The sequence below is a fragment of the Oryctolagus cuniculus genome, chromosome 2 (assembly GCF_964237555.1).
Source record: "Oryctolagus cuniculus chromosome 2, mOryCun1.1, whole genome shotgun sequence".
NCBI classification, from domain to species: Eukaryota; Metazoa; Chordata; class Mammalia; order Lagomorpha; family Leporidae; genus Oryctolagus; species Oryctolagus cuniculus.
Window position 1 is genome coordinate 156,845,762 of NC_091433.1, and position 26,105 is coordinate 156,871,866.

Below are 26,105 nucleotides of genomic sequence, written 5' to 3' on the forward strand. Positions count from 1 at the left end.
TTTAGGGGCTTTCGCACAGATGTAAAGCAATCCTGTGGAAGTGTTAATGGTGGCCCACTCAAAGAGGAGCCTCCAATGGAAGGAGTCTCCCCAATGCGCCCACTGAACCCTGTCCTCCCAACAGCTACCCAATGGCTAAAACACACTACCGTGCGTCTGTTGCTCGCCTCCTTCCATCACAGCCCCGGCTTCCTGAGAGGAAGGTCTACACCCCCAGGGCCTCGTAGATAAAATAAAGGATGCTTCCCAGGAAGGAAACGGGGGATGAATGGGAGGGAGTCCAAATAGGTAATTCAGAGTCATTCCTTCCCACCAGGTGAATATGGGCACCTGCCTGCCCAAGCTCCCAGCAAAGGTTTATAATAAAGGAGGAAGATAAAAGCCCCAGTGTTGGCGGCTCCATTAATGATGGTGAGGCACTTGATCGTGAAAATGTGAACGTTTCAACAAAGCCAGGTAATAAGGAAAATCAATGAAACTGTCAGCACTGGGCAATTTCAATTGGATAAAAGAATAGAATAATTGGCCCTGAAAGACAACTCACTCAATTAGGTTAGATGAATGTAAATATCCTTTTCTTTTAAGGCAAATCACAGGGACATCAACAACAGCAAATGATTGAATTATGGGCCATTCCGACCACGCAGGATCTGAGCCACAAACATGAATTTCCCAAAAACAATCTTCTTTATCGAACGCAGAAATGACACACAGCAAGACCATGGGGACAGAACTAGAGGGCTGCAAGGAGCCAGGAGCCCCACTTCCTAAGGATCCACACAGGACACCCACCCTTCTCCATATGCTATTGCTGCGACATGACTGTTGCTTCTTAAATTACTTCATTAGTGCACAGGCACACAAGGCGACAGAAGTGATCTGTCTGTGCTCTCACACTGCAGAGCAGGAGGAGGCTCTCGCAGCGACCGCGAAGAGCTCTGCTCTCAAACACTCAGGCCTCAATTCTGTTTTTCATCTGCTAATGGTTGGCATTTGGTGTTGTTAACCACGCATGATTCATTTCAGAGCAACTGCTGTGCATCTCGAGGCTATTTGGAAGGAAATGAGGGCTTCTTGGCTTATTTCTCATCCAGCGTTTTAGCGATGTCTCTCGGTGACATTGTAAACTCCTCCTTGAAGGGGGCTTGATGCTCGCTGTTTTCAGGCTGATTCCCTTGTCTCAGCTGAAGCATGTGAACACTTCTAGGAACAAGTCTTATTCTGGCAGGACGAATGATGGAGCCACACTAAGGGGCCTGTTCCCTGTGTCTGGGTATCGGCAGCAGCAAGTACTTGTGCTGGGGCTTGGGGGGCTCTGGGGAGTATACTATAACAACAATGTTTTTGAGCCTCTGGATTTTGTTATTCTACTGTTTTCTGGATGCCAGGAACTACTGAAGGATGTGAAACGTCCACTCGAGTCTGGGAGACCCATGGAGTGAGCAGGACTGGAACCTTGCTGCCTAAGGCATCTCACTGCAGGGACATGGGTCAGCACCTTGAGTTGGGGTCTGGCTTCTCAGTCCCCTCTTTGGGAAGATGGAGGCTCCCTTTAACTTCTCAAGTAATAATTCTTATGAGAAGGCCGGCGCCGCGGCTCACTAGGCTAATCCTCCGCCTTGCGGCGCCGGCACACCGGGTTCTAGTCCCGGTCGGGGCGCCGGATTCTGACCCGGTTGCCCCTCTTCCAGGCCAGCCCTCTGCTGTGGCCAGGGAGTGCAGTGGAGGATGGCCCAGGTGCTTGGGCCCTGCACCCCATGGGAGACCAGGAAAAGCACCTGGCTCCTGGCTCCTGCCATCGGATCAGCGCGGTGCGCCGGCCGCAGCGCGCCGGCCGCGGCGGCCATTGGAGGGTGAACCAACGGCAAAGGAAGACCTTTCTCTCTGTCTCTCTCTCTCACTGTCCACTCTGCCTGTCAAAAAAAAAAAAAATAATTCTTATGAGAAGCTGGACAAAACTTGCAAAACAAAAGCGTGAGAGTTTCTGACCTGAGTTTTAGGATCCCTGGGAAAAGCTAGCAAGGAGAATGCTGATAGCAGTCAAGTGATGACCATAACTCTTTGAGATTTATAAGGGACAACAATAAGAATGTTCAAAAAAAAAAAAAAATGACCACAAAAGGATTCCTGTACCTGGGCTTGATCTTCTAAACGTAAGTGCTGTGGTTGTAAGCTGTGCTTCACCCAGTGAACTGGGCTTGACCAAACTTGGCCTAGGACACTCCTCCTTCTTGGACATCTGGGAGAGAGAGAGGCCCTGATCATGAAGTCATACCCAGAAGGCTCCGCTTCAACCTTCGTACATGGATTAATCATTTTAGGCATTTCACAGCATGAACATTTCCGCCTGCAACCCTGATGCTCATCTCTGTTGGGTGCTCCTAGAAAACACACACACTGCATCTCTAATTTATCCTGTCTTCCAGCCATGCCTAAAACAAGACCTTCAAATGGTCTTTGACAATGACAACATGACTCGCTGTACTCAGAACGGCCTCTCCCCTGCTTCTCTGCCAATCCAGACTGCCACTCTTTCCTTTCCAGGCCATGCCCTGCCTCCTCCTTGAAGTTTTCCTGGGTTATCCCAGCCCAGATTTATTCCCACTAGGAGAACTTCCAAAACACCCAAAGAAGCATTCTCTGTGATGTTGTGCTGCATTACTTCCCAGTGTTTTCTTCCGGGAAGTCTTAGATTCCTAATCGATAGGGAGCTCCTTGAAGGCAAAGGCCATGTCTCACAAAGTGTCCACTTCCCATCCCCGGTCCAGCACCAACACCAAGCGAGGCACACTGGTTGAGGTGCATGGGTGATGACTGTTCATTTGAAGAAATGGTTCCTTTTAACTATCTGATAACCAGAAAGCACTGGATTCAATAACGAATTTAGAAGAAAAGAAGAATTCCTAGGATTCCCAACGCTTCTGCAGGGCTCTGGAATCTGAGATGCTATCTAGATCTACAGTGCCTACTGGCTGAGGCAGTGTCAGCAGAAAGTCCCTGCCCTCCACCCCCAGCCACCTTTCCACCCAGAGGGCAGTGCTCTGGTGCTTGTCCTGGACACAGCACTCTTCGAGCACGGAGCTAACACGGCGAAGGAGGAGGGCCGGTCAGCAGGAAAGATCACCATCCTGCTGTGATCTCCGTTAGTCCAGCTGCAAGCCAGAACTCCGTCATGGGTCTTCAGCACAGAGAGCTTTAGAAGGGTCCGACCAGTCCTGAACTGGGGCCAAGAGAGCTTCCTTTCCCACAAGAATGGAAAAAAGATCTGCTTACTTATGAAATGGACTCTCTGGGTCACCTCTGGATCCAAAGCCAAGAACCTGGGCTTTGTATTTCTGAAGAAAAGAACTACAATAGAAAGAGCAGCAGGGAAGTCACAGCCATGTTGGCCAACTCACTACGGGGGCCATGATTTGGACAAGGGGCCTGGAGCATAGGCTGGGATCTGGACCCGACAGGTCCTTGTAATCAATCTTCCGGCCTTGGGCACATCAGAGGGCCTCCCGACCTCACCATCTCCCACATAAAGGTAATAGTGCCACACACCCAGTAAAGCTAACACCCCTACACACATTATCATTCCAGAACCATACAAAGCTGGTTTGACTATGTCTGTCTGCCTGTGCAAGCTGAAAAAAGTCCAAAAGAGAGCTACAATGAAGAGTTAAGATTTCTACAACATCTCTTCTGAAACATTAAGGGATTTGCTTGATTCAGCCTGAAGAAGAGAGGTTTCATAAGTGTCTTCAAACATATGAAGGCTTTTATGAGGGGGCTGGTGAGAGTATGGGAACCACATGTTCTCAGTCTGCTCTGAGCAGAGACGGGCGAGCCAGGTTCTGACAAGAAGTTTCTCCTCTTCACCTCCCAACCCTTCCAAATGAGAACGCAGACCAGTGGCTCAGAGCTCCTGGAGAATGCACTTCTGGAAATTTCCTCCTTGAGGGACAAGTAGAGAGAGACAAAGGGCAGCATGGCGGAAAGTTCTGCAGCAGGCAGAAAGCAATCTCGTGGCCCACCCCCACAGCTCTTCAACATCCTGCACCAGATCCCCTGTTCTCAAGACTGAACACTGCTGGTCTAAAACCCACAATCAGAAATGCTCCGAAATCTGAACTTTCTCAATGCTAACCTCATGCCACAAGTGAAAAACTACACATCTGCCCTCCTGTGAGGGAGCCCAGGTGCACTAAAAAGGTGCAAAGTTACTTTCAGGCTAGGTCTAGAAAGTGTATAAGAAACACCAATGCATTTCATGGTTACACTTGAGTCCCATCCCCAGGGTATCTTATTATATATATGAAAATATTCCAGGCCGGTGCCTCGGCTCAATAGGCTAATCCTCCACCTGTGGCACTGGCACACCGGGTTATAGTCCCGGTCGGGGCGCCGGATTCTGTCCCAGTTGCTCCTCTTCCTGTCCAGCTCTCTGCTGTGGCCCAGGAGTGCAGTGGAGGATGGCCCAAGTCCTTGGGCCCTGCACCCGCATGGGAGACCAGGAGAAGAACCTAGCACCTGGTTCCTGGCTTCGGATCAGCGTGGTGCACCGGCAGCAGCGGCCATTGTGGGGTGAACCAATGGAAAAGGAAGACCTTTCTCTCTGTCTCTCTCTCTCACTGTCCACTCTGCCTGTCAAAAAAAAAAAAAAAAAAAAGAAAGAAAGAAAGAAAAAGAAAAAAGAAAAAAAAATAAAGAAAGAAAATATTCCAAAATCTGAACAAAGAATTCCCAAGCACTTCTTGTCCCAAGCATGTTGGGATTCCCAATCTTGTGCTTACAAGATGCTTCTTTGTTATCGTGTCTAGTTCTTGAGTCTTGTGAGTGGGCCACATCCCAGAATCAGAAACCTGCCCACAAACTGCCTCCCTGTGTACTCTGCCCGCTGCTCCAAGGGGACACGGGGCACTGAGTAGAGCTACGACCACCTCCCGGCCCTCGGGTCTTTGAGCAGCTCCTACATGCGAAGGCACTGTTCTTACAGCAGGGTTAGCACAGTCCCGTCATAAGTGCTGTGATCCTATCTACAAATGTGATAGAATCTATGAAGCACCACAGCCAGAATTCAAACCCAGGTCTGATGGGCTCCCGGGGCGCATGCTCCTTCCCCTCTCTCTGCCATCAGTCCAGGAGGAGAGTAAACACTTTGTATTGCAAGTGAGACGAGTATCGATCCTGCTCCCTGCTCCCTATCTTCCGCTTCCATGATACACAATCCCTCCGAAACTCAACCGCACTGTTTGTGAAGTCTGTGTTGCAAAACTCATGCAAATTATCTTGTAGCCTTTGTGTTTTATTGTGATACAAGCATCCCAGTGAGACCCAGTTCTTGCTATTTCCATCGTGAGTTTAAACTCCCAAGAACTCTCTGGATGAGCACTACACCTGGATGGAAGGTAGGGGAGCAGGGCCTGGAGCTCCCCCGGTCAGGCCCTCACCCTTCCTCACTGGGACACCTGTGGCTTATGGTACATTGGTAAATTGTTACAAAGAATAAGAAATAACGTATAAATTATGTCACAGCAAAGGAAGAAATAGTAACAAATGGATATAGCAGGAAACAATCAGTTGCACACTTGAGAATTACTAGTGTTGCTTCTGTTACCTGGGTTAACTATGTTCTAAGTACACAGTAAGCCTGCAGAACCATGTTTTGCTTATCAGGAACAATTGTGACTACTCTGTATGATAGAAGCAAAACACTATGCCCCTGGGATCGGAGGTTTACACAAGAACACTTGCAGTAGATTCGCTCCTTGGGATAAAGTAGCTCATAACTGCACCACACCTGTCAAAGAGTTCATTGCTTTCAACTTCTACTTACTGTAGATATTAGCCAGCACTCAGCTGTGAGCTCCGCCAGATGTCTATGCAAATTATACCCAAAGATCAAATCTCATGACCGGAAATGACCTTAACTGTCATCCAGCCTGACCCCTTACATCTCGGATTAGGTTGCCTGGTTTAGCTAAAGCACACACCAGTCAAATCCCATTATGGTGACCTGCACAGGACATGCAAGCAGTGGAATTTTATTAGACAGCTAGAAATCACATTAGCTCCTGCTTTAGCCCAGGCTTGCTAACTGTATGTTAGCAAGAAAAAGAATCCGTTGGCACATCCTAGAAGAAGAGGGTGTATTCACACCATCTCACCCCCACACCGTTCCCTGAGCTCCTCGCAATTTGCATGTGTTGTAGTTTGTGCAATTTCCATGAATATATTTTTTCCATTGATGAAGCTGGAGCATTCGACATAGACGAACTGAAGAGATGCTTGATGGCAGGAAAGGAGAGGGGTGAAACTCCAGCTACGCCTCACTTCAACTCTCTTGCCACCCTTTCATGGAACTGAGAGTCGGCTGCATGCACTCAGGAAAGGGGTCTTCAGCAAGGACCTGTGAACGCCCACAGTGTGTAAGTCCAACAGGGTGGCCGTGGCCGTGGCCACACGGTTTCACCCCAGGCCCTTTCTGCACTGGCCAAGTGATGGGGATGGGGTTTCCCACCCTCTACATCATCTCTTCACCTCCCAATCTTTCCAAAACCAAAACCACCTCTGAGCCAGAAGCCCTCACAGGGCCAGGCACAGAACTGTGAGAACAGGTATGTCCCATGCAGAGGGAATACAGGATCAACTTCAAGAAGGGGCTACTCAGAGTCCTCCCCACCAGCCAGAGAAAGGCTCTCCAGTCCAGGAACAGCAAGAAACGCAGAGTGGAAAGACGCCTTCCTTCCTTCAGAGCAACACATGCTAGCACTTACGGCTTCTGGCATATGTCAGCATTTCTGAAGTAAACTCTATTTTCTTTAGATGAAAGAGATAAAAAGATTCAGGGTTTGGTCCAATGAAAATCGCTTTGGCTATTCACATGCAATAAGCCACAGCAGCAAGAAGAAAAAAAATCAATTGCTCCTGATTTATGCATTCATTCACTCACTGTCCATCTCCTTTTCCTCTAAGGTAAAAAGGGGTGCCTTCTATAATTTTGCAAGTCATTAATCTTTTCAAAGCAAAAGAGAATGATCTGAGCCTGTCGCTTGTTGCCCAGTATCTTGGCACAGGAAATACATATTTAATTAATTATCCCATTGCATAGAGAGTATGGAAGGAAAAGGGGAGGGCCTGATTTTGCCTATCAACTGTTGCACCAGTGTCCACAATCAGGAGCCCATGTAAAACCCGAACGAAGCATGCTCCATTTGAAACACATGTGGTGCAAAAAGCATCTATGAGGCTACACCTTTCCAGTTGCTTTATTTCTTGATCTAAGTGGTGGGTACACTGGAGTTCCTTTTATTTTTCTTTAGGCCCTTTTGTAGGTCTCAAACATTTCATACCAAATATTGTTTAAATCCTCAAGTCTCCTACAAGAGGTTCTATTCTGGGCTGTTCGGAGCTGAGAGCAGAGAAGTGAAGTTGGAAATGCCAAAATGGAATTGCAATCCAGAGCAGAAAAATGTAAGCAACCAATTCTGGAAGGTTGCTTCAAGTTTTAACCCTGTGCCCAAGCACAGGAATCTGTTACAAGGGAGCTGCACCGTATTATGAGCCCCATAGGCACAATTATTGAATTCTTCCAAACACCTGTTGAGAACAGGTGATCAATTAGCTCAATAAAAATAATCAGGCACCACACTCAAGTGCATCATTTGACCAGCCCTTTTGAATTTGCTTCCATAATCTCTTCTCCTATTCTTCAACAAGAGACTCTGCATGGGGCTATAATTCTGTGCATGTGACCCCCAGTGTTCTAGGGAGATTTTATAAAAGATTCCAGTTTTCCAGCCAGGAGAGCTGAGTGTTGCTCTTCTCTCTCTCTCAGGACACTGCCCCCAAACTCCATTTTTTCCCCTGTGCCAAGAGAAACCAGCTGTGGTCTCCTAAACTCTCTGCCATGCCATTAAAGCCAACTGTTGTGCCTCCTTGGGGGGGGGGGGGGCGCAGAGAGAAGAGGCAGATGGTCCCTATAACTACATTTCAGCCCTGATTCCCGACTTTCTCCAGAGCTTCCACCGGCCACCATCACGTCAGTCCTGTTTGGACAAGGTTTTATTTTCTAGTTTCCTTCCCGACTGCTCAGCCCTCACCACCCAAAAACCCTTGAAAGGTATTAAGTGAGCAAAGAAAGGATCGAAAGACGATGGTGTGCAAGAAGGCAAATCCAAGTATGGGAGGCGACCTTCTGCCATCTCGTCAGCCGGTGGGGAGCAGACGTTCCCCCCCTCCCAGCGTTTCCCCTTGAGAGCAGAGCTCGTGCCAAATACAGGGCGCTAAGGGAGGCGGCACTTCTACACCAGCTCCACAGAAACAAGGCTCTGACGCTGACATCTTGCTGTGTCACTTTTGAGCACCGTTACACCAACTGGTTTGGCTTCCTTCCCGTAGTGCATCCCCCTCCCCCATCCCCACCCCCAAACACACCCACGAGCCCCCCGCTCCCGCCACCAGGAGAGGATGCCACTGTGCCGAAGTGTGCCATGCACACAGCATGCCAAAACGCCTTGTTGTACTGGCCTCGCTAAGTCACTCAAAAATCTTCCCTCTGCTCCACCGAAATTAACAGATGGCTGGTCCCTTTTGGTACACAGGCATACGTATCTTCAAAATAACCCCTTCCTCTAAGGCACGCCAATTAATTAAATGTCACTGTAAATACGTCCCAGCCAAAGAGAGAAGGAAGAGACCCGGAAGACACAGGGTCACCAGAAGATGACAAAGGAGAAGAGGTCACGCTCTCCTACCTTCACCCGACGATCCTGAAAGATCGATGATCACATACACTTTTCCTTCTGGCTCCAGGTCAATCTGCAATCGAGAAAATGACAGCGACTCTGTTAGTGCATCGTGCGGCCAACCAGAAAGGCCCAGATTTCTACCCCTGACTGCTAAAATCGAGAGACAGCGCCACGCAATCCCGCAACCTAGAAGAGTGTGGAGTGCTGGCTGATTCGGGAATGGAGGGGCAGGAACGCTGCCGGAGGCTGCCTCCTGTGCTCCCGCTGCAGCACTGGGAGGTTGGAGGCAGCGCAGCCCATGTTCTCAGCTGGGAGCTCTGTTCCACAGGGCACACTTGACAAACCTCTAAAGGTATATTTGATTGTTACGACTGGAGAGAGAATGCTGCTACTGGCATCTAATGGGTGGAGGACAAGGACATGGCTAAGCCACAGCTAAGCACAGCTCCCATAACAAAAATCGCCCAGCCCAAGATGTCAATGGTGTCACATTTTTAAAAACTCTTGTGTGGTCCAGACCCAGCTTGGGACACCCACATCCCATACAGAAGTGCTTGGGTTCCAGTCCCAGCTCTGCTCCCTGTTCCATCTTCCCGCCGATGCACACCCTGGGAGGCAGCAAGTGATGGAGGCCCAAGTACTTGGGTCCCTGCTGTCCATGTGGGAAGCCTGGACTGAATTCCCAGCTCCTAGGTTTGGCTGTTGCATGCATTTGGAGAGTGAACCAGCAGATCGAAGATCCGTTCATCTATATCTGTATCTCCCTGCCTTTCAAATTAAAGGAAAATTAAACAATAAGGAAATAAAACCCCTGTATGATCCCATTTTACAGACAGGAAAACTGTGCTTGAAGCTCAGCACCAAGATATCTTAAAGAAACACATGTGTTTTATCCTACACAAACTGCTCCCCGAGGAAACCAGAGAAGCATGAAACAGCACCCTTGCCCTTGAGGTGTTTACAGTCTCACTGGGGTGTGAAAGAGAACCATGCTGAACCCAGATTAATGACGGGGACAGAGAACAGCGGACGAGACACCTTCTGAGCCTGACACGGTGCACAAGAGCAGTCCAGGAAGTCCTTTCAGGGCTAAAAAAGGGAAGCCATTCAAGGTGCAAGAAGCAACATAAGCAAAGCGGGAAACATGTGGTGCTCACCACGCTCACGCTGTCCGCTGGCTGCACCGGTGTTCTGCAAACCTGGATTCTATCAGGTTGTGAAGGGGAGTCAATACCGCTAACTGCTTCCCATTGACTATCTCCTTCCACCCTGATTCCTCCCGCCCCACTGGAAGTCCAGCTGATGATTCTGATTCTGCAGAACCAGGCTGATGAAAGCCTGGGGTGGGGGCAAAGTCGAAAACCTGGGCGTCTTGGCAGGAAGGCGTCTCTGCAAGATCTGACGCCATGTCCTCTGTGACGGAGACCCTGGGTCACCACGTCTGCCTGCTGCTTTTCCCTGGCTCCGAAATCCAGCTGTGTATGCACAGTGTTCTTGCTCTCATAAGCACCAGGCTCTTTCCCCAGCAAACTGTGAGTGTCTTAAAGACAGGAACCACCATCCTTTCTTTTTCCTTTTCCCTCGTTCCCAGCAAAGAACAGACACACATTGAGCAAATAATTCTTGGGAAGAGTCAGTCTGGTGGTCACAGCCTCCGCCAAGGTCAAGGTTAGTTATGGCCTCCTCTCTGAAGCCCTGCCAGACACGCCCCATCAGATTACCCCCTGCTCCCCAGGATTCCAGAGAACAGCAGACACCTCCTGGCCCTGGCTCCTGCTCAACTGCCGCATATTGTCCATGTCTCTGTCTCTCTCTCCCACTACACAATCTCAACTCCTCAGCTCACTCTTTGTTAGGAGACACCAGCACAGATTTCTGGAGGTGGGAAAAGCCTCTATGTTCAGAACTTCCAGGGCCTATTTTGGTATCAGTCACCCCACCACGGAAGCACCAAGAAGACTGGCAGGCATGGGATCCACGCTAAAATGGCACTCCAACCAGCGGAGAGGGGCCGATGAGGGGGTGCCACCATGAGTACCACATGCTCCTCGGGAGGCAAAGACTCATCCAGGGGAATGGAGGTGCTCCAGTACCCCCCAACACACGGCCCAGCTTCCAGAGCCACTAATGAGCGTCCCTTCATTTCCAGATTCAGCCTTGGAAGCTTGAGCCCTTAAGCCTTCTCTGAAATCCTCCCCTTCTCCAACAAGGCATCTGCAGTGCCTTCCCGGGAAGGCCACGGAGCAAGCTCAGGTTCTCCACCAGGACAGGGGAGAAGGGGTGCGGTGAACAGACCTGTACTGCTCTACCAGGAACCCCAGGGGACTGCTCCCTCCACGTCAGGAAAACAGATGGGAGCCGAGAAACAACCTGGCGACTCCAAGAGATGACTTTTCTCATTCCTTCTGCCCTGAGAGTCCATGATTTTAGGTTTCTGGGTCAAGAAAATGTTCTCCAGAGCTCTCCCCACTGGGACTGACCCCCACCACAAGTCTGACCCAGCCCTGCAAGGAATTAAAAGCAGGAAAACCAACAGTTGGCTCTATTGAATGGAGCCAAACCAGAATTCTGTCCCTGCCAAAGTTCAAAAATATCAGGGCCCCCCTTGCCCCAAAGCATGGAATTTAAATAACGTATGCCTTTTAGAGATTAGATCATCCCTACGAAACCCCGCTGGCAAAACGAAACGCTTCCTCAGAGTCAAAGATTTCCCACGACTGGGGACTCCGCTGGCCAAGTGCAATGCTATCTGCGAGAAGCAGAGGAAGACCGCAGAGGAATGAGACGGGCAGGGCAGTGCGAGCTCGGGGCAGGGAGGACAGGTCATGGCCGATAACAAGTATTAGGATATTAACATTCAAGATAGCAATCAGAAACCATTTGAGCACCCACTGCCGCCTCAGAGCTGGTGAACTGCATTTCCCAGAGAAACACAGCAATTAAGCTGTTCAGCACGCCCAAAGCCACAAAGAGCTTTGCAGCCTGCCTGGGCAGGTCGCTGTGCAGCTCTGGCTGAGCCCCTGCCAGCCAAGAGAGGAGTTTCTGTGACTCCAGGGAGGGTGATGGGTATCCAGTGTCAAGGGGTCACCGTTTCTAAAAGGTGCTGGGGGAGGGGGCGGGCAGTATGCAGCAACTTCAGGGCCCAATTCATGGAGTCCCAAATGCTGAGCATGATCCCATGGCCTGGATGATGAAGCAGTGTGGGTGCCCGGCCCTACACAACCCTGCAAGCTGTCAGCATCAGCACCAGGCAGCTGGCACGCTGTGAAGAAGGGCAGGCCTGCCTGCCACCTCCCGCTGGCCACTGCCAAGGTTAGTGCTGTACCCCTGCCCCTGCGCTCCGGGGCTGCCCAGTTGTCCCAGGTGCAACCCAGTTCCTCAGATCTGCTTGGCCCCCGTGCCCTGACTCAGCAGTCTTCCTGGGTCCTCTCTCTGTGTTTGCTGACTGTGAGTCTCTTTCTAGCTAAGGTGCCTTTGGCAACTGAAGAGCGTGGACGACATCTACAGCGTCGGGTGTCAGACCTGCGCTGAGTGTTAGGTCCCTCACCTGCTGAGTTACCTCACTGTCCCCAAGCCCCAGCTTCTTCATCTGTGAAATGGGTTGCCTGGAAAACTCCCTAAGACATACATGCAAACACTTGGCACTTAGCAGATACTAAGTACGTGTGAACTTACTCGCTACGTGGCCTGAAACTGGCAACTCTCCTCCCTGAGCTCGGACTGCCTGTCAGGGAAATGGAACTTCTCACAGTTCCGGAGCCATTCCGGCTGGCGTGAGGTTACGTGGGTAATTGCTGCCAAGTGCTTAGCATGGTGCCCAGCACAGAGGAGTTACTGTTGATGCTGTTGTTTTCAAAATCCAAGTCGCCAGTCTCCTGCTTCTTAGTCCAGCGTTCTTCCTCCCAGAACAAACCTCCCCCAAACAACAAAGGCATTTTCTTACCCTGATTGATAATAACTGGTATCATATGTTGTTCCAGCAGACCTGAGGACTTTATAGTGTTGAGGATATCAACTAAAGAACTAAGGGGGCAGAATTTGGCCCAGCAGGTCAGATGCCCATGTCCCCTGTCAGAGTGCCTGGGTTCAATACCCACCTCCGGCTCCTGACTCCAGTTTCCTGCTGATGCACACCCTAGGAGGCAGTGGGGATGGCCCAAGTGACTGGGTTCCTGCCACCTACATGGGAGACCTGGGCTGAGTTCCTGGCTCCCAGTTTTGGACCTGGCCCAACCCTGGCAACTGCCGGTATTTGAAGAGGGAACCAACAGATGGAATCCATCTCTTTCCCTCTCTGCCTCTCACATAAATAAATGAAATTTTAAAATAAATAGCTAAAGGCAAGAGTACTGTCCCCAACCTGGGGAATACCCAGGGGTAAGGAAGGCTACACTGCTAGACGTCAGAAGCCCTGAGGCGCTCACAAGAGAACGAACGGGAGAGAACTGCAGATTTTCTGAGCACCTACTGTGCCCGAGACACCATTTTGGATGCCTTACACCTGCATTTAATATCCCTACATTCCAGATTTAAAAATAAAAAAAGGAAATGCAGGGTGCAGGGAGTTTTCACCAGGGGTGCCCCACCCAGGTCTGCCAGGCGTGCACAGGAGAGATGGCCCTGACTCAGCCCCCAGATCCTCCGGGCCACGCATGTTCCCTGACAGCCCTGTCCAAGGTGCCTGCTCCTTCCTCCCCTGCATCTCCAGCCTGGAGACAGCCCCGTCTCACTGCCCTTGGCAGGCACGATGAACTCCCCCGAGTGAGACCCTTCCAAGGCAGAGTGATGCCTCAAACACCGCCACGCTCCACCCAGTCCCAGCGGAAGGTCTCGGCACGCACAAGAGCTCCGCTCATCTGAATTAAGCACAAAGCAGCGGGGAAAGAGCCCACCCTGGAAAAGCCCCTGCAAAAGCAACATTGAGAAGCAAAACGACCCCCAGTGGGGAGGACATGTTCTGGGTGGTGCCCAACCATTCCCAAAGCCCTTCCCATGTGTTACGTCACTTGTTCTTCACAAGTAAGCCATTCTGTAGATGAGAGGACGGAGGGTAAGGAAGACAAGCGGCCAATGCATGGTGTGCAAGGCTGGGTACACAGCCGCACAACTGCAGGAGGCACCATTCACATCTAGGCTCTGCCACTGCATCCCCTGGAGCTGGGCAGCTGGCAGGTGCCTGACGGAGTCGAACTCACAGCCTCCAGTCTTGGCTCTCAGTCCACCTGCAAAATCAGGGAGCTTCCTGCTTCTTTGTTACTGTCGGCGCTGGGGATCCGCAGGTGTCTGCATGCCCGCGTTCTATGAGTGACTGGGTTCAAGCGAAAGCAGGTCCGCCAGTCAAAGCTTCCTCCTAACCCCAGGCTCAACTTCCACCTGAGACTGCTGGGCAAATCCTTCCTGACGACCGCCCACAAAGGTTGCACCTGGCCCACCTAAGTTTCCCTCTCCAGCTGTTCTCAGACACAAAGGCTTGGGGAAAGGCACAAGGTAGGTAGGGAAAGGGTCAGGAGGGAGGAGGGGGAGGAGGAGGAGGAGGAAGAGGGGCTTGCGCCACACCTGTCCTAGATAACAGAAGGAGCAGAAGCGGAAGCCAAAGAGAGCAGATTCAGGATTCTCTCCCCAAGTAGAAGCCCTGCTGCCCAAGTCCCGCACCTGCTTCGTGGCTGGCCGTGCTCGCTGCAAGCACTCTGCGGTCCCCAAAGCCACCTGGCATGGAGGTCTCCCAAGGGTAGGGGACCCTCAGGCATCTCATACCCCCACGGTGCAGGCATCTGGAGGGCACACCGCACGGAGGCACGGCCTTGGGCAAGGAAGGCTTTGGCAGCTGCTGGTGCGGATTTTCTAGCAGCGAATTAAGTTAAAGACTTGACTTGGGGAGGAAGTTGCTGCTTGCTCTGTTAGTAGAAGCACTGACTACTCAGGCAGAGGGTACTCACGACTTCAAACATTTTCAGGACTCCACCGTCAACTGGCCTAGGACAGCACTTCCGCTCATCAAATAAGGGGAGAGGAAGATCGCTTCTTTCTCAGACCCCTTGCCCTGCAAAGATCCGATGCAGCCTTTAGTACAAATCCCTGCAGGGCAGGGCCCTGTCTGTCCAGTGCATGGGAGGGACTTAGTACACATTTGGACGTGTTGGCTCAATGAATGCATTGCCTTATTTTAAACCACTTCAATATGTTTCTTAAAACTTGGATCTACACAATTAAATTATGGAAATGATTTTCCTGGGAAGCCATCAACCTGGACACCAATGTCCACAGCAGCTTCATTCCTCACAGTCCCAAATGAAAAGAACCCAAATGTTCAGGAGCAGGTAAATGAGTTAGTAAACCAGGCCACATCCATGGAATAAGGCTGACTCAGCAACACAAGCAAATGGACCACTGAACCAAGCAACAACCTGGACGACACAGGAAAAGAGCACACACTGTGCAATTTCACTCATGGGATGTTCTGGAACATTCTAGAACAAGCAAAACAAACAGAGAGTGACAAAGAGCCCACCAGCAACCTCCTGGGGATGGAGGGGGCCCGTGTATGGCAAGTAATACTGGGTGGGGTAGGGGGCTTACCTTGCAGGTAGCAGTTACAAGAATGTGTGCATTTGACAGGACCCATCAAGCCACACACTTGAAATGGAGGCACTGAATTTTATGTCAATCATACCTCAATGAAGCAGTTTTTGAAAACGGGGGAGAAAAAAAAACCCAAAGTCCTCCTCTCCCATAAGGGCTCCTCCACACATCTCCTTTAAATAACACTTCAGCTTCCCACCCTTGGAGCAGCTCAAATCTCAGATTCCAGTTTTAAAAATAAAAGCACTCATTCAGAGTTTTTCAGGAGCACATCTGTCACCCAACCTAACATACACCCACCTCCCCACGTGGGCGGCACATTCACACGCCCACCCACACATGCAAACACTCACAGGCACACAGCTGAGACTCCCTCTTCCACCTTCTGTGATCAAAATACAATAACGGCAAGAAAAACACACCCCGAATGTAGGCTCGAGAATCTACGGGATTATTCAAATGTGCCTTCGCGTGTGTGGCTCTCCATTGTCTCATATCCATAGCCAGATCGTGAGACCAAGCACTCTAGAACACCTTTAAATATGTGTGTGTGTGTGTGTATTTGAAAGGCAGAATGGCGTGGGGGGACAGATTGAGAGAGAAGGAAGTGGGGGGAAGTTTAACCACCCTCTGGTTCACTGCCCCAAATGGCCACAAATGGCTGGGGTGGGGCCAGTCTGAAGCCCCAAGCCCAGAACTCTGTCCAGGTCTCCCACATGGGTGAGAGGGGCCCAAATACTTGGGCCATCTTACTCTGCTTTCCCAGGCAGATTAGCAGGGAGCCACACTGGAAGGAGAGGAACCGGGACTTGAGCTGGCACTCATATGGGATGCCAGTGTCCCAGGCGGTAGCTTACCCCACTGCGTCACAACACCAGCCCCCCACAATCTCTCAATGACTGAAACATGCATGCTTAGGCGACTGCTTTAATCAACTGTGCTACATCAGATGCAAGCCCTAAATAAGAACTAAATTACCTGATACTCACTTATCAATGGGACACACTAAGAAGGGACAAAAGCCAGGCACAATGTGTTTATTATACTATGCTGCCATGTGAATAAAATAGGTGAGTGTGTGTCGCTCCCCGTCTTCGTGGAGGAACGACACAGGACCCTGCGCTGTTCTTTTGTCTGCTCGGCCCTCCCCGGGTTTGCTGCTGGTTCTTCCCGGGTTGGCTACCATCCCTTCCACCTCCGTGGAAGGGCGGTTCCCCCTGCCACATTCCCCACTTCCGCGGGGGAGCGGCACACCGCCGGCCGGCTCTCTCGGGGGCTGCACAGGTGTTCCCCTTAGATGTTCCCTTATGCATGTTGTCTCTCTCCTCCTTTATAGTCCTCTTCCACCAATCCCAACTCTGCTACCCATACGCCGAGTACGCTGCTCTCCTCCAATCAGGAGCAGGTCCTACAGTTTGTTGGTTGAACTGGAGGCAGCTGTGTAGAAGCTGTTTCTCCCTTCTCAGCGCCATATTGTGGGAGAGCAGATGCATAGAATAAGTCTTAATTCCAGTAACTTAGTCTAGTCCGAGTTGCTCCCCACAAGTGTGCACTCACTTACACACACACACACACACACACACACTTGCTCTGCACAAGTTATCTCCAGAAGGAGTCTTAACAGGAAATGGGGCCTGGCTCAGGGGAGGGACACTCCAGGAAGAGGGGATCAGAACCCAGGAGAGAGGACTGATTCCTGCCCCCATCCTAAGCCCTGGGGAACCACTGGAGTGGGATAGCTATGTTCTGAGCTAACTTGTAACAAAATGCAAGTCAATATCCTTTTTTAAAAAAAAATTAAAAGTCCCCCACAGTGCAGCTGGCTTCTGTCCCCAGATACACCTTCAGGAAGGCGCCTGCACTCCAGCTGGCATGTCACTGTTTTCCTGTCACCCAGAACCAACAGACAGGCAGCCATCATCTCCTTGTAGTGCTGCTATTGACTGGACTGGAGGCCTACACTACAGGTCCTCACTCTCAACAGGCCACCCATGGAGCCAGCTCCACAATGCACCTGCTGCCTCTTCTCAACAGGCTCAGAAATGGCCCCAGGGAGCCAACAGTGCCCCAAAACAAGCAGCTCAAGGTATCCACACAGGCTCTCCCAAGCCAAAAGAACACCCAAGGGTGCCAAACCCAATACCGAGAGTACGTCATGGCTTTTTTATCTGGTGACATTTTCACTGTTACCCACTCCTTCTCTTTCAAGAAGAGAGACTTTTCCTCCATAATAATAATCATAGTTCCAACAAACACTCTTGATTGCTCACTCTACATGTGTTATGTATATGAGGGAGGCAAATCATTCTTAACAGTTTCATGGGTGATAAAACTGAGGCTTAGAGACTGAAATGACCTGCTCACATTCTCTCAACGTGAAGAAACGGAGAGTGGATTAGAGCAGGACTCTCCAACTCCACACCCAATGCTCCCACCCACAGTCCTAGACCTGGCACACTGCCCAGCACACAGCGTGTGTGCTGTGTTCTGTGGAGAGAACACGTGTGAGTGGCTCGTGGAGCCCACACTGAATGCATACGAAGATGGAGCTGTTTCTTGGACACAAGTCAAGCCCTCCTCCCCCTCTGTCCTGGAGCCCACAGTTGAAGGCACATGGAGCCCTCAGCAAAACAGCTGGAAGACTCCATGATCAAATACTAACGTGATGCCGAGAAAGCGTGCCCCCTGGGGACCACCCTCCTCCTGTGACATTCTATGTATCCAGTGTTATTTACCATTACTTCTCATTGTATAGTTGGAGCCACGTCCTGTCAAAAAAAGGATGCCTTTATAAAAATTATAGGAGCCTGAAATTTAAGAGTAGGGAGCATCCTAGAAACACTAAACCGTGGTAAGATCTTTTTTTCTTTTCTTTTGCCTAAGAAATTGGTCAGAGTTTCCCTCTATGTTGTTTGCTTATTAAAATGCAACCAGAATGACTGTGATGAGTTCTGTTTAAGGAAATCAAAACTGCATGTCTTCTTCTTTTTTTTTTTTTTTTTTTTTTTTTTTTTTTTTTGACAGGCAGAGTGGACAGTGAGAGAGAGAGACAGAGAGAAAGAGAGAAAGGTCTTCCTTTTGCCGTTGGTTCACCCTCCAATGGCCGCTGTGGCTGACGCACCGCGCTGATCCAAAGGCAGGAGCCAGGTGCTTCTCCTGGTCTCCCATGGGGTGCAGGGCCCAGGGACTTGGGCCATCCTCCACTGCACTCCCTGGCCACAGCAGAGAGAGCTGGCCTGGAAGAGGGGCAACCGGGACAGAATCCGGCTCCCCGACTGGGACTAGAACCCGGTGTGCCGGCGCCGCTAGGCGGAGGATTAGCCTAGTGAGCTGCGGCGCCGGCTTGCATGTCTTCTTGTAATAAGAAGTGCCAAGCCTGTTGCACCACCACTCCCCCAAGGGAACCAACTTTAATAACTGGTACTTGGGTTCTTCTGGTGGTCATCGCCACACTCCTAAGTCAAATGTCTGTACCTTGGGACCTGCATTGTAGCGCAGTGGATCAAGCTGCCCAGTTTGAATCCCATCTGCTGCACTTCTGATCCGGCTCCCTGTTAATGCACCTTGGAAAAGCAGTGGAGGATGGCCCACGTATTTGGGCCTTTACCACTGATGTGGAAGAACAGGATGGAGCTCCAGGTTCCTGGCTTCAGCCTGGTCCAGCCCCAGCTGTTGTGGCTGTGAACAAGCAGATGGAAGACAGTCATATTCTCTCTCTCTCTCACTCGCTCTCTCTCCTATCTCTATCTCTATCTCTATCTCTATCTCTATCTCTCTCTGCCCCTACCTTCTGCCTTTCAAAAATCAATACAGAAATCTCTAAAGATATACCTCGATTTCCTGGTTTCTTATTTAGACATCTGTCTTGCCTGGCACTGTGACAGGTGAGGATTTAGTTCACTCATAACTTCATTCCTCTGCACAAAATAATTCTACATCACAATTTCCAGTTCTTTCTCCATTCTTTTGTATAACTGCAACAACAACAACAACAAAAGCCATCTAAAATGTCCATTTCCCATTCCATCAACTGCAGGCAACGCCCTTTGACCTCCACGGTGCAACTAGAAGACAAGGGCAGTGCCGGCACTTCCCCATCCTCCGCCCACTCCCAGCACCTGGGGCACTGCATCTGTGAACAACCTTGACCCCTGTGCTCCAGCCAAAGGTAAGTTCCATGTTTGGTGATATTCATTGGTCCCAAAAACTGAAAAACTAATAGCATGTACTTATGATGACTTTGTGGGATAAGTGTTTTTTGTAGTGGTTAAGACACTGCTTGAGGCTGGCGCCACGGCTCACTAGGCTAATCCTCCGCCTTGTGGCGCCGGCACACCGGGTTCTAGTCCCGGTTGGGGTGCCGGATTCTGTCCCGGTTGCCCCTCTTCCAGGCCAGCTCTCTGCTGTGGCCAGGGAGTGCAGTGGAGGATGGCCCAGGTGCTTGGGCCCTGCACCCCATGGGAGACCAGGAGAAGCACCTGGCTCCTGCCTTTGGATCAGCACAGTGCGCCGGCCACAGTGCGCCGGCTGTGGTGGCCATTGGAGGGTGAACCAATGGCAAAGGAGGACCTTTCTCTCTGTCTCTCTCTCACTGTCCACTCTGCCTGTCAGAAAAAAAAAAAAAAAAAAAAAAAAAGACACTGCTTGAAATGCCCACTTCCTCTATCAAAGTGCATGGGTTTGAGTCCTGGCTCAGCTCCCTAATTCCAGCTTCCTACTAATGCATACCCTGGAAGGCAGCGGGTGATGACTCAAATACTTGGGTCCCTGCCACCCAAAGATTCTTAGTGCCGATGAAGTCTAAATTGGCACAAATTTGTAAAGAGGGGATCGGCATTATATAACAAAAATCCTTTGCCCTCAAAATTCCACTCTGGGAATTTATCCCAAATCGCACACATGCAGAAAAATTTAACTACACAGATGACCACTGTAGCATTTTTTTTTTTAAGATCAGTAAAATCAGAAGCTGGTTGTTCAATAATAGCAAACTCTTTTAATAAATCATTGCATATTCAAACCATTAGATATCATGCCATTGTGGGAAAAAACCTTATAGAATTATATTAGTAACATGGAAAATATTCACTACATGGTATTAAGTGGAAAAATGAGATTAAGAAGGAATAACTACTCTGCCATTCAACTTCGCAAAAGTAAAATGTGCTTGAGCTAGGTGCATACACAGAGGGGAGAAGGTGTCTATGGGAGAGTGGAATATTGCGTTCTCTCCTTTGTTTCACAGATTTATAGTTTCTAAACTTTCTGCCTTTTTTCTACTTTCCACTACAGCTCTTGTGTGAAAAACAGACAAATCCGGTGTTGCTTTAGGAACACTGCATAGCTCAATCCCCTCGTGTTCACAGGTAAGGAAACTGAGGCATGATGAGGCTAAGCAAGCCACGCAGGCACCTCAGCAAACTGCCCAGAGCTGAAAAAAAGAAAAAGGAAATCAGCCTGATTTCTAGTTCTTTAAAGTGTAAGTTAAATATGTGACAAAGTATTTCAAATTTGCATATGTCTTTAAAAGCGCAATTTTCTGGTCAAATGGTAATAGTACTACTCAGCCCTCATCACCAATCCTGAGTGGTGAGTAGCTGGTTGCATTCCTTGCACGTTCAAGGAAAAGCTTCCATCGCCCAATAGATTTTTGAATATAGCTTAAAAATCTCTTAGTTTAATCAAATCTTTTCTCTATATGATGGGGTTCCTTCATCCTTGTATAATGTAGCCCATATTTTTATATTTTATACAAAGCTACTTTCAAACTGCTTTTCATGGGAGAAACTCACAACACAGACTTCCTGGACCAGGAGGATGAGAAAGCACGCCACAGTGCCCTGCCCCTGTCTATTCAATGCCACCCTCTGTGTCCTACAGGTAATCTTTGGAATATATTCTCTAATCTGTTTTCTTTTCCCAACAAAAGAATAACAAGAATGGCTCTAAGAAGGAAAAGACTGGTCCTAAGAAACTCAAGCACATGTCTCAAATTCACTCAACATAAACCGGAATTTAGTAGACATGTCCAAAGCAATGACATTTAACCCTCAATTGGATATTAATCAGTTGACTCCGCAATGAATTTTGAATGAAAACATCAAATTTTTGAACCTCTGAGATTTTGTATCTGAACGGTAAAGAAGTTGTAAATAAGAAATGTGGTATGATCTGCCATTTTGGGAGATAGAACCAGCCTTAACATGTAATCTACAGAGTGTGTTTGAATAGTCCACTGGCTTTTTTTCCATAACTAAATGAGTATGTTGGGTTTTAGGTACAAATTATATACGAAAGTAGGAGCTATCTGTTCTCTGGGCAACTCTCCTTAGACATTCTAAGCTTATTTACTATGTCGTTATCAATCTCAAGCCTTTAAAAATGAACAGGCTAATGGAACTAGACACACAAATTAGACTTCTGTGTGCCAAAGCCCCACCAACATCTTAACTAGAAGAGAGGATCCATCCTGAAGCACACAGCAAGGGGGAATCTGAACACGCCCCAAACTATGAAAGGCGTAACAGCTCCTGCATATATGTGCACCTTCCTACCCTGGACCCTAGATTTCCACGCGGTATTTTGGGCAAGCATTAGATAAGAGTTCTTATGATGTGTTAAAAACCACATGAGGCCGGCGCCGTGGTTCAGTAGGCTAATCCTCCACCTTGCGGCGCCGGCACACCGGGTTCTAGTCCCGGTCGGGGCACCGGATTCTGTCCCAGTTGCCCCTCTTCCAGGCCAGCTCTCTGCTGTGGCCAGGGAGTACAGTGGAGGATGGCCCCAGTCCTTGGGCCCTGCACCCCATGGGAGACCAGGAGAAGCACCTGGCTCCTGGCTTCGGATCAGTGCGATGTGCCGGCCGCAGTGTGAAAACAGCAGCGGCCATTGGAGGGTGAACCAACGGCAAAAGGAAGACCTTTCTCTCTGTCTCTGTCTCTCACTGTCCACTCGGCCGGTCAAAAAACAAAACAAAACAAAACAAAAACAAAACAAAACAAAAAAACACACACACATGAGAAGGTTTCAATGAGTTCACATCCAGTTTGTGAGGGCAATTTAGGGTCATTTACAATCATTAATTAATTAAAGGGGTAGGGACAAGGCTTGAAATGATTGCCCAAAGAAAGCTCTCAGCCTTTCAAAGACATCAAAGGAAAATGAAGGTTAAAACATCCAAGTCTCTCTTCACAACAGTCAATGCTTTGCTGAGTGCCCAGAGAGGATGTCACGAAAACCTTGTCCTCTGTGACTAGATCTTGTCCACCCATGTTGAACCGTCTGTTGGTTTTCATTTAGGGTGTTTCATGTCTTATTTGCAAAAAGGCAGGTTTCACAGTTTGGGTTTGGAGACTGTGTGTTAATTAATCTAGCATCATCAAGGAAAGCCTTTCCAATTCTCCAAGGAACCAGCCTCGTGAATATCTGGGGCCAGGGACAGGATCCAGTGCAGAGGCTCGGGCGTGGGAGAGGACTTGGTCTTCACCTAGAGACGGGCATGAGTGCCGCAGGTGAGAGAGCCACTGGGGATGGGTCGGGGGTGGAGTACAGCAGGTACTCTGGCACTGGTCCCAAGCAAACCGTAAACCAAGCAGGGACGGTATGTCACTCCCACCTCAGGCAAATCTTATGCGTTAGCAAGGAAGCAGAGAGACCACTTAGAAGGCAGGCGAGAGGGGCCAGCGCTGCGGTGTAGTAGGCTAAGCCTCCGCCTACGATGCTGGCATCCCATATGGGCACCAGTTTTGTGTCCCAGCTGCTCCTCTTCCAATCCAGCTCTCTGCTCTGGCTTAGGAAAGCAGTAAAAGATGGCCCAAGTCCTTGGACCCCCACACCCTTGTGGGAGACCCAGAAGAAGCTCCTGGCTCCTGGCTTTGGATCAGCCCAGTTCTGGCAGTCACAGCCATTTGGGGAGTGAACAGCACATGGAAGACCTCTCTCTCTCTCTCTCTCTCTCTCTCTCTCTCTGTCTCTCCCTCTCTCTGTCTCTCTCTCTCTGTCTCTCTCTGTCTCTCCCTCTCTATCTCTGTAACTCTACCTCTCAAATAAATAAATAAAAGTCCTGAAGAAGAAGAGGAAGAGGAAGAAGAAGAAGGTGGGCAAGTGGTGAGGTAGCTAGGAAGGGGCAGTAGCATTGGGAACCCAGCTCCAGGAAACACTGACGGTAGATCCACTTGCTGAGAGATTACATGTGAGACGATGAGAGGAGTGAATGACAGTATGGAGATTTCCTGCCTGGGCAAAACATGGAGCTGCCCTTGCTGGGCAGAAGAGTGTGCACGGAGCAGGGCAGGGAGTGGGCACCAGGGGCAGTTTGCACAGGCTAAGCTTGAAAGGCCTAAGACAGAGCTGGGGGCCATGGGTTATACAAGCCTGAAAGCCTGGGAGAAGGTCTCAGCACAAGTGCTGAGTGTGGGAGTCACCAGCAGACGGATGGCGCAGGTCTACGATCCAAGGCTCAACACTGGGAAGGTTTTTGACGTTTAGTTCAAAATCATTTGGTGACAAAATCTGACCCAAACTGACACAAGTGTATTTACTCTCTACATTTCCTCCACTTCATATGAATATTTACTATTTGTGACATGAAAATATTCATTTGTTTAATCATGAAAGGCTACCCCAGAATCATCTGGGGGTGTTACATAACATATAAAACATGTCCCGTATTCACCTTCTAAACCCGGGGAAATGCTGAATTTCCAAACAAAGCTGGAAAGAAGGGTTTCGGAGAAGGGACGTGTGGACCTGTACTCTGAGCCTCAAAATGAGAGGAGCTGAGCTCCGCCGCACGGAGACAAGGAAGACGAGGGCAGACCTGCCCTGATGTCCACGGAGACGCAGGCCCTGGGTGGAGTCCACGCTGACTTCATTCCTTCCTGCCCCCAAACCACCAACAGACACACTAACACCGACACGCGGCTCACAAGAGCCTTGTGGGCTTAAGTTCTCTCTGCGTCTCCATGACCTTCCTCCCCTCCCGCCCCCCAAACACATGGATTTTTATGAATCTGGTCATAACACTGATGTCATGCCCCACGGAACTCACTGTTCATGCCTCTTGAAAGGTGGGGTTTATGTGGTCAGAAAAGAAAAAAATACAGACAAACCCCACTAATGCTTCAAGTTAGCATAAAGGCCTTGCTGGGAAGCTTGCTGCCGCTGCTGTGATAGATTTGAGAGCCCCAGCTCCCACCACTAAACACCCCAGCCCCCAGTTAGGATGCAGTGGCGAGGGGCACGGGGCACCCCAAGTCCAAGACCTCTCGCAGGAAAACACTAGTGCAAGAGGCTAACACTCAGACCCTCTGCCCAAGGTGCTCACACAGCCAGTGAGACTAAGAAGAGGGGTCTCGGATGGTTTAGAACCAAGCAGGTGAACAGGACGCCGATACGCTGCTGGTACCGGAAGCTCTGATTGCCTCCACTCATTCCTAGGGACTAAAAGTGCTTCAGAGCTGGCGGCCTTCCTGTAGATAAGTAACCTGTTAAACAGTGAAAACTAAAAGTGAAAAGATAACCCCACTGCTGAATCCATCCAGTCTACCCAACGGGGCCACACTCCACTGCCTCTCCCCAGATCCCACCGCCCAACCTCCTGGACCACCTCTGCGTGGCTCCCATACCTAAGTTGTAGGCTCTTCTGCTTGTATGGAATAAGAGACTACAGATCTCTCTCCCAGTGTCCAGGGGCCTCTTCCTTCACCAACATACAGCAATACAGCAAATAAGAGAAACCACCCAGATGGAGCGGGTGTGGTCACCACATACATATCAACCTGAACACCAGCTTCCAGCGTTCCGGTAAGGACTGTTCAAACTGGCTGGTGGACACGGGGAGCCACTGGTGTGCTCGATCTATGCATATAATGGAAATGTTTCACAACAAAAGATAGAGAAAAGAAGAAGGAAGAGGAGAAGCAAGGGAAGGTGGGAAGAAATAGTCAACTTAAACATCCCAGTTGGACCACTCTCGAGTCATCTCAAAGACCTCCCCTGGGGATGGGGTCCTTCCCACAGCTCAGCCCCTGCGGGGACACAGCCGTGCATTCTGAAAAGCCCCTCTAGAGAGACTCCTATGCAGATACAGCAGTGGTGGGGGTTTTCAACACCGTGTTCAGGATTCGGATGACAAGTGCCTTGAGAAGAGGAGCTGATCCCGCATCCTTTCCCTTCTTCACAAAGATGCTAGCCCTGGCTTCAAAGGCTGCTTACCTCCGAGGAGTGTAGGGGGACTATGGAGCTAACGGGGTGATGAACAGGACCGTCCTGCTGAAGCCTGCAAATTCTTCCAGGTTCCCAGCGGCTGCCTCAACATTACCTCACCACCGCCAAACCTGCTCAACTCCCACTGGGCTTGGCTGGGCCCCCTAGACAGCTGGGTGTGCAGAGTCAGCACCACTCAGGACACAGAGTGCGGCAGCCCCTAGGCTGTGAAACGAGCCTGCCCATCTCCCAGCAGGGCCAAGAAAAGCCGGCAGTGCGAGGGACACATGCTGTGAGTGCAAGGCTTAGGCTCCTGCAGCCGAGCCAGGTGCCCTGCCCTCGCTCATTCCCGGGGCTGTGACCCTGGGCAGGCATCCGTGGTGCCCACAGACGTTCCCAGCACTGGACCAGAACCAGCTGCCCAGGGCACGTGCATCTCAGATGCTGCTGTGGCTGCCAGGAGCAGAACAGAGCGTGCTCTCGGAGGTCGGACCAGGCCTAGGAAACGAACAGGTGCAGCCAAAGGATGGGAGTGGAACCCCTGAAGTGCCGTCACAGGCAGATGGAAGGTGGCACTGAAATAAA

General features: G+C 50.0%; 1 protein-coding gene across 3 annotated transcripts in view; it reads right to left on the minus strand.

Annotated features, from left to right (window-relative positions):
• PRKCE (protein kinase C epsilon) overlaps positions 1-26,105 on the minus strand; it is a 502,363-nt gene that overhangs the window by 314,028 nt on the left and 162,230 nt on the right. For 2 of the 3 annotated variants that reach the window (NM_001082274.1, XM_051828578.2), the window contains 1 exon segment: positions 8,742-8,805. In NM_001082274.1, coding sequence (NP_001075743.1) covers positions 8,742-8,805 — 64 coding nt within the window. 3 annotated transcript variants of the gene reach the window in all.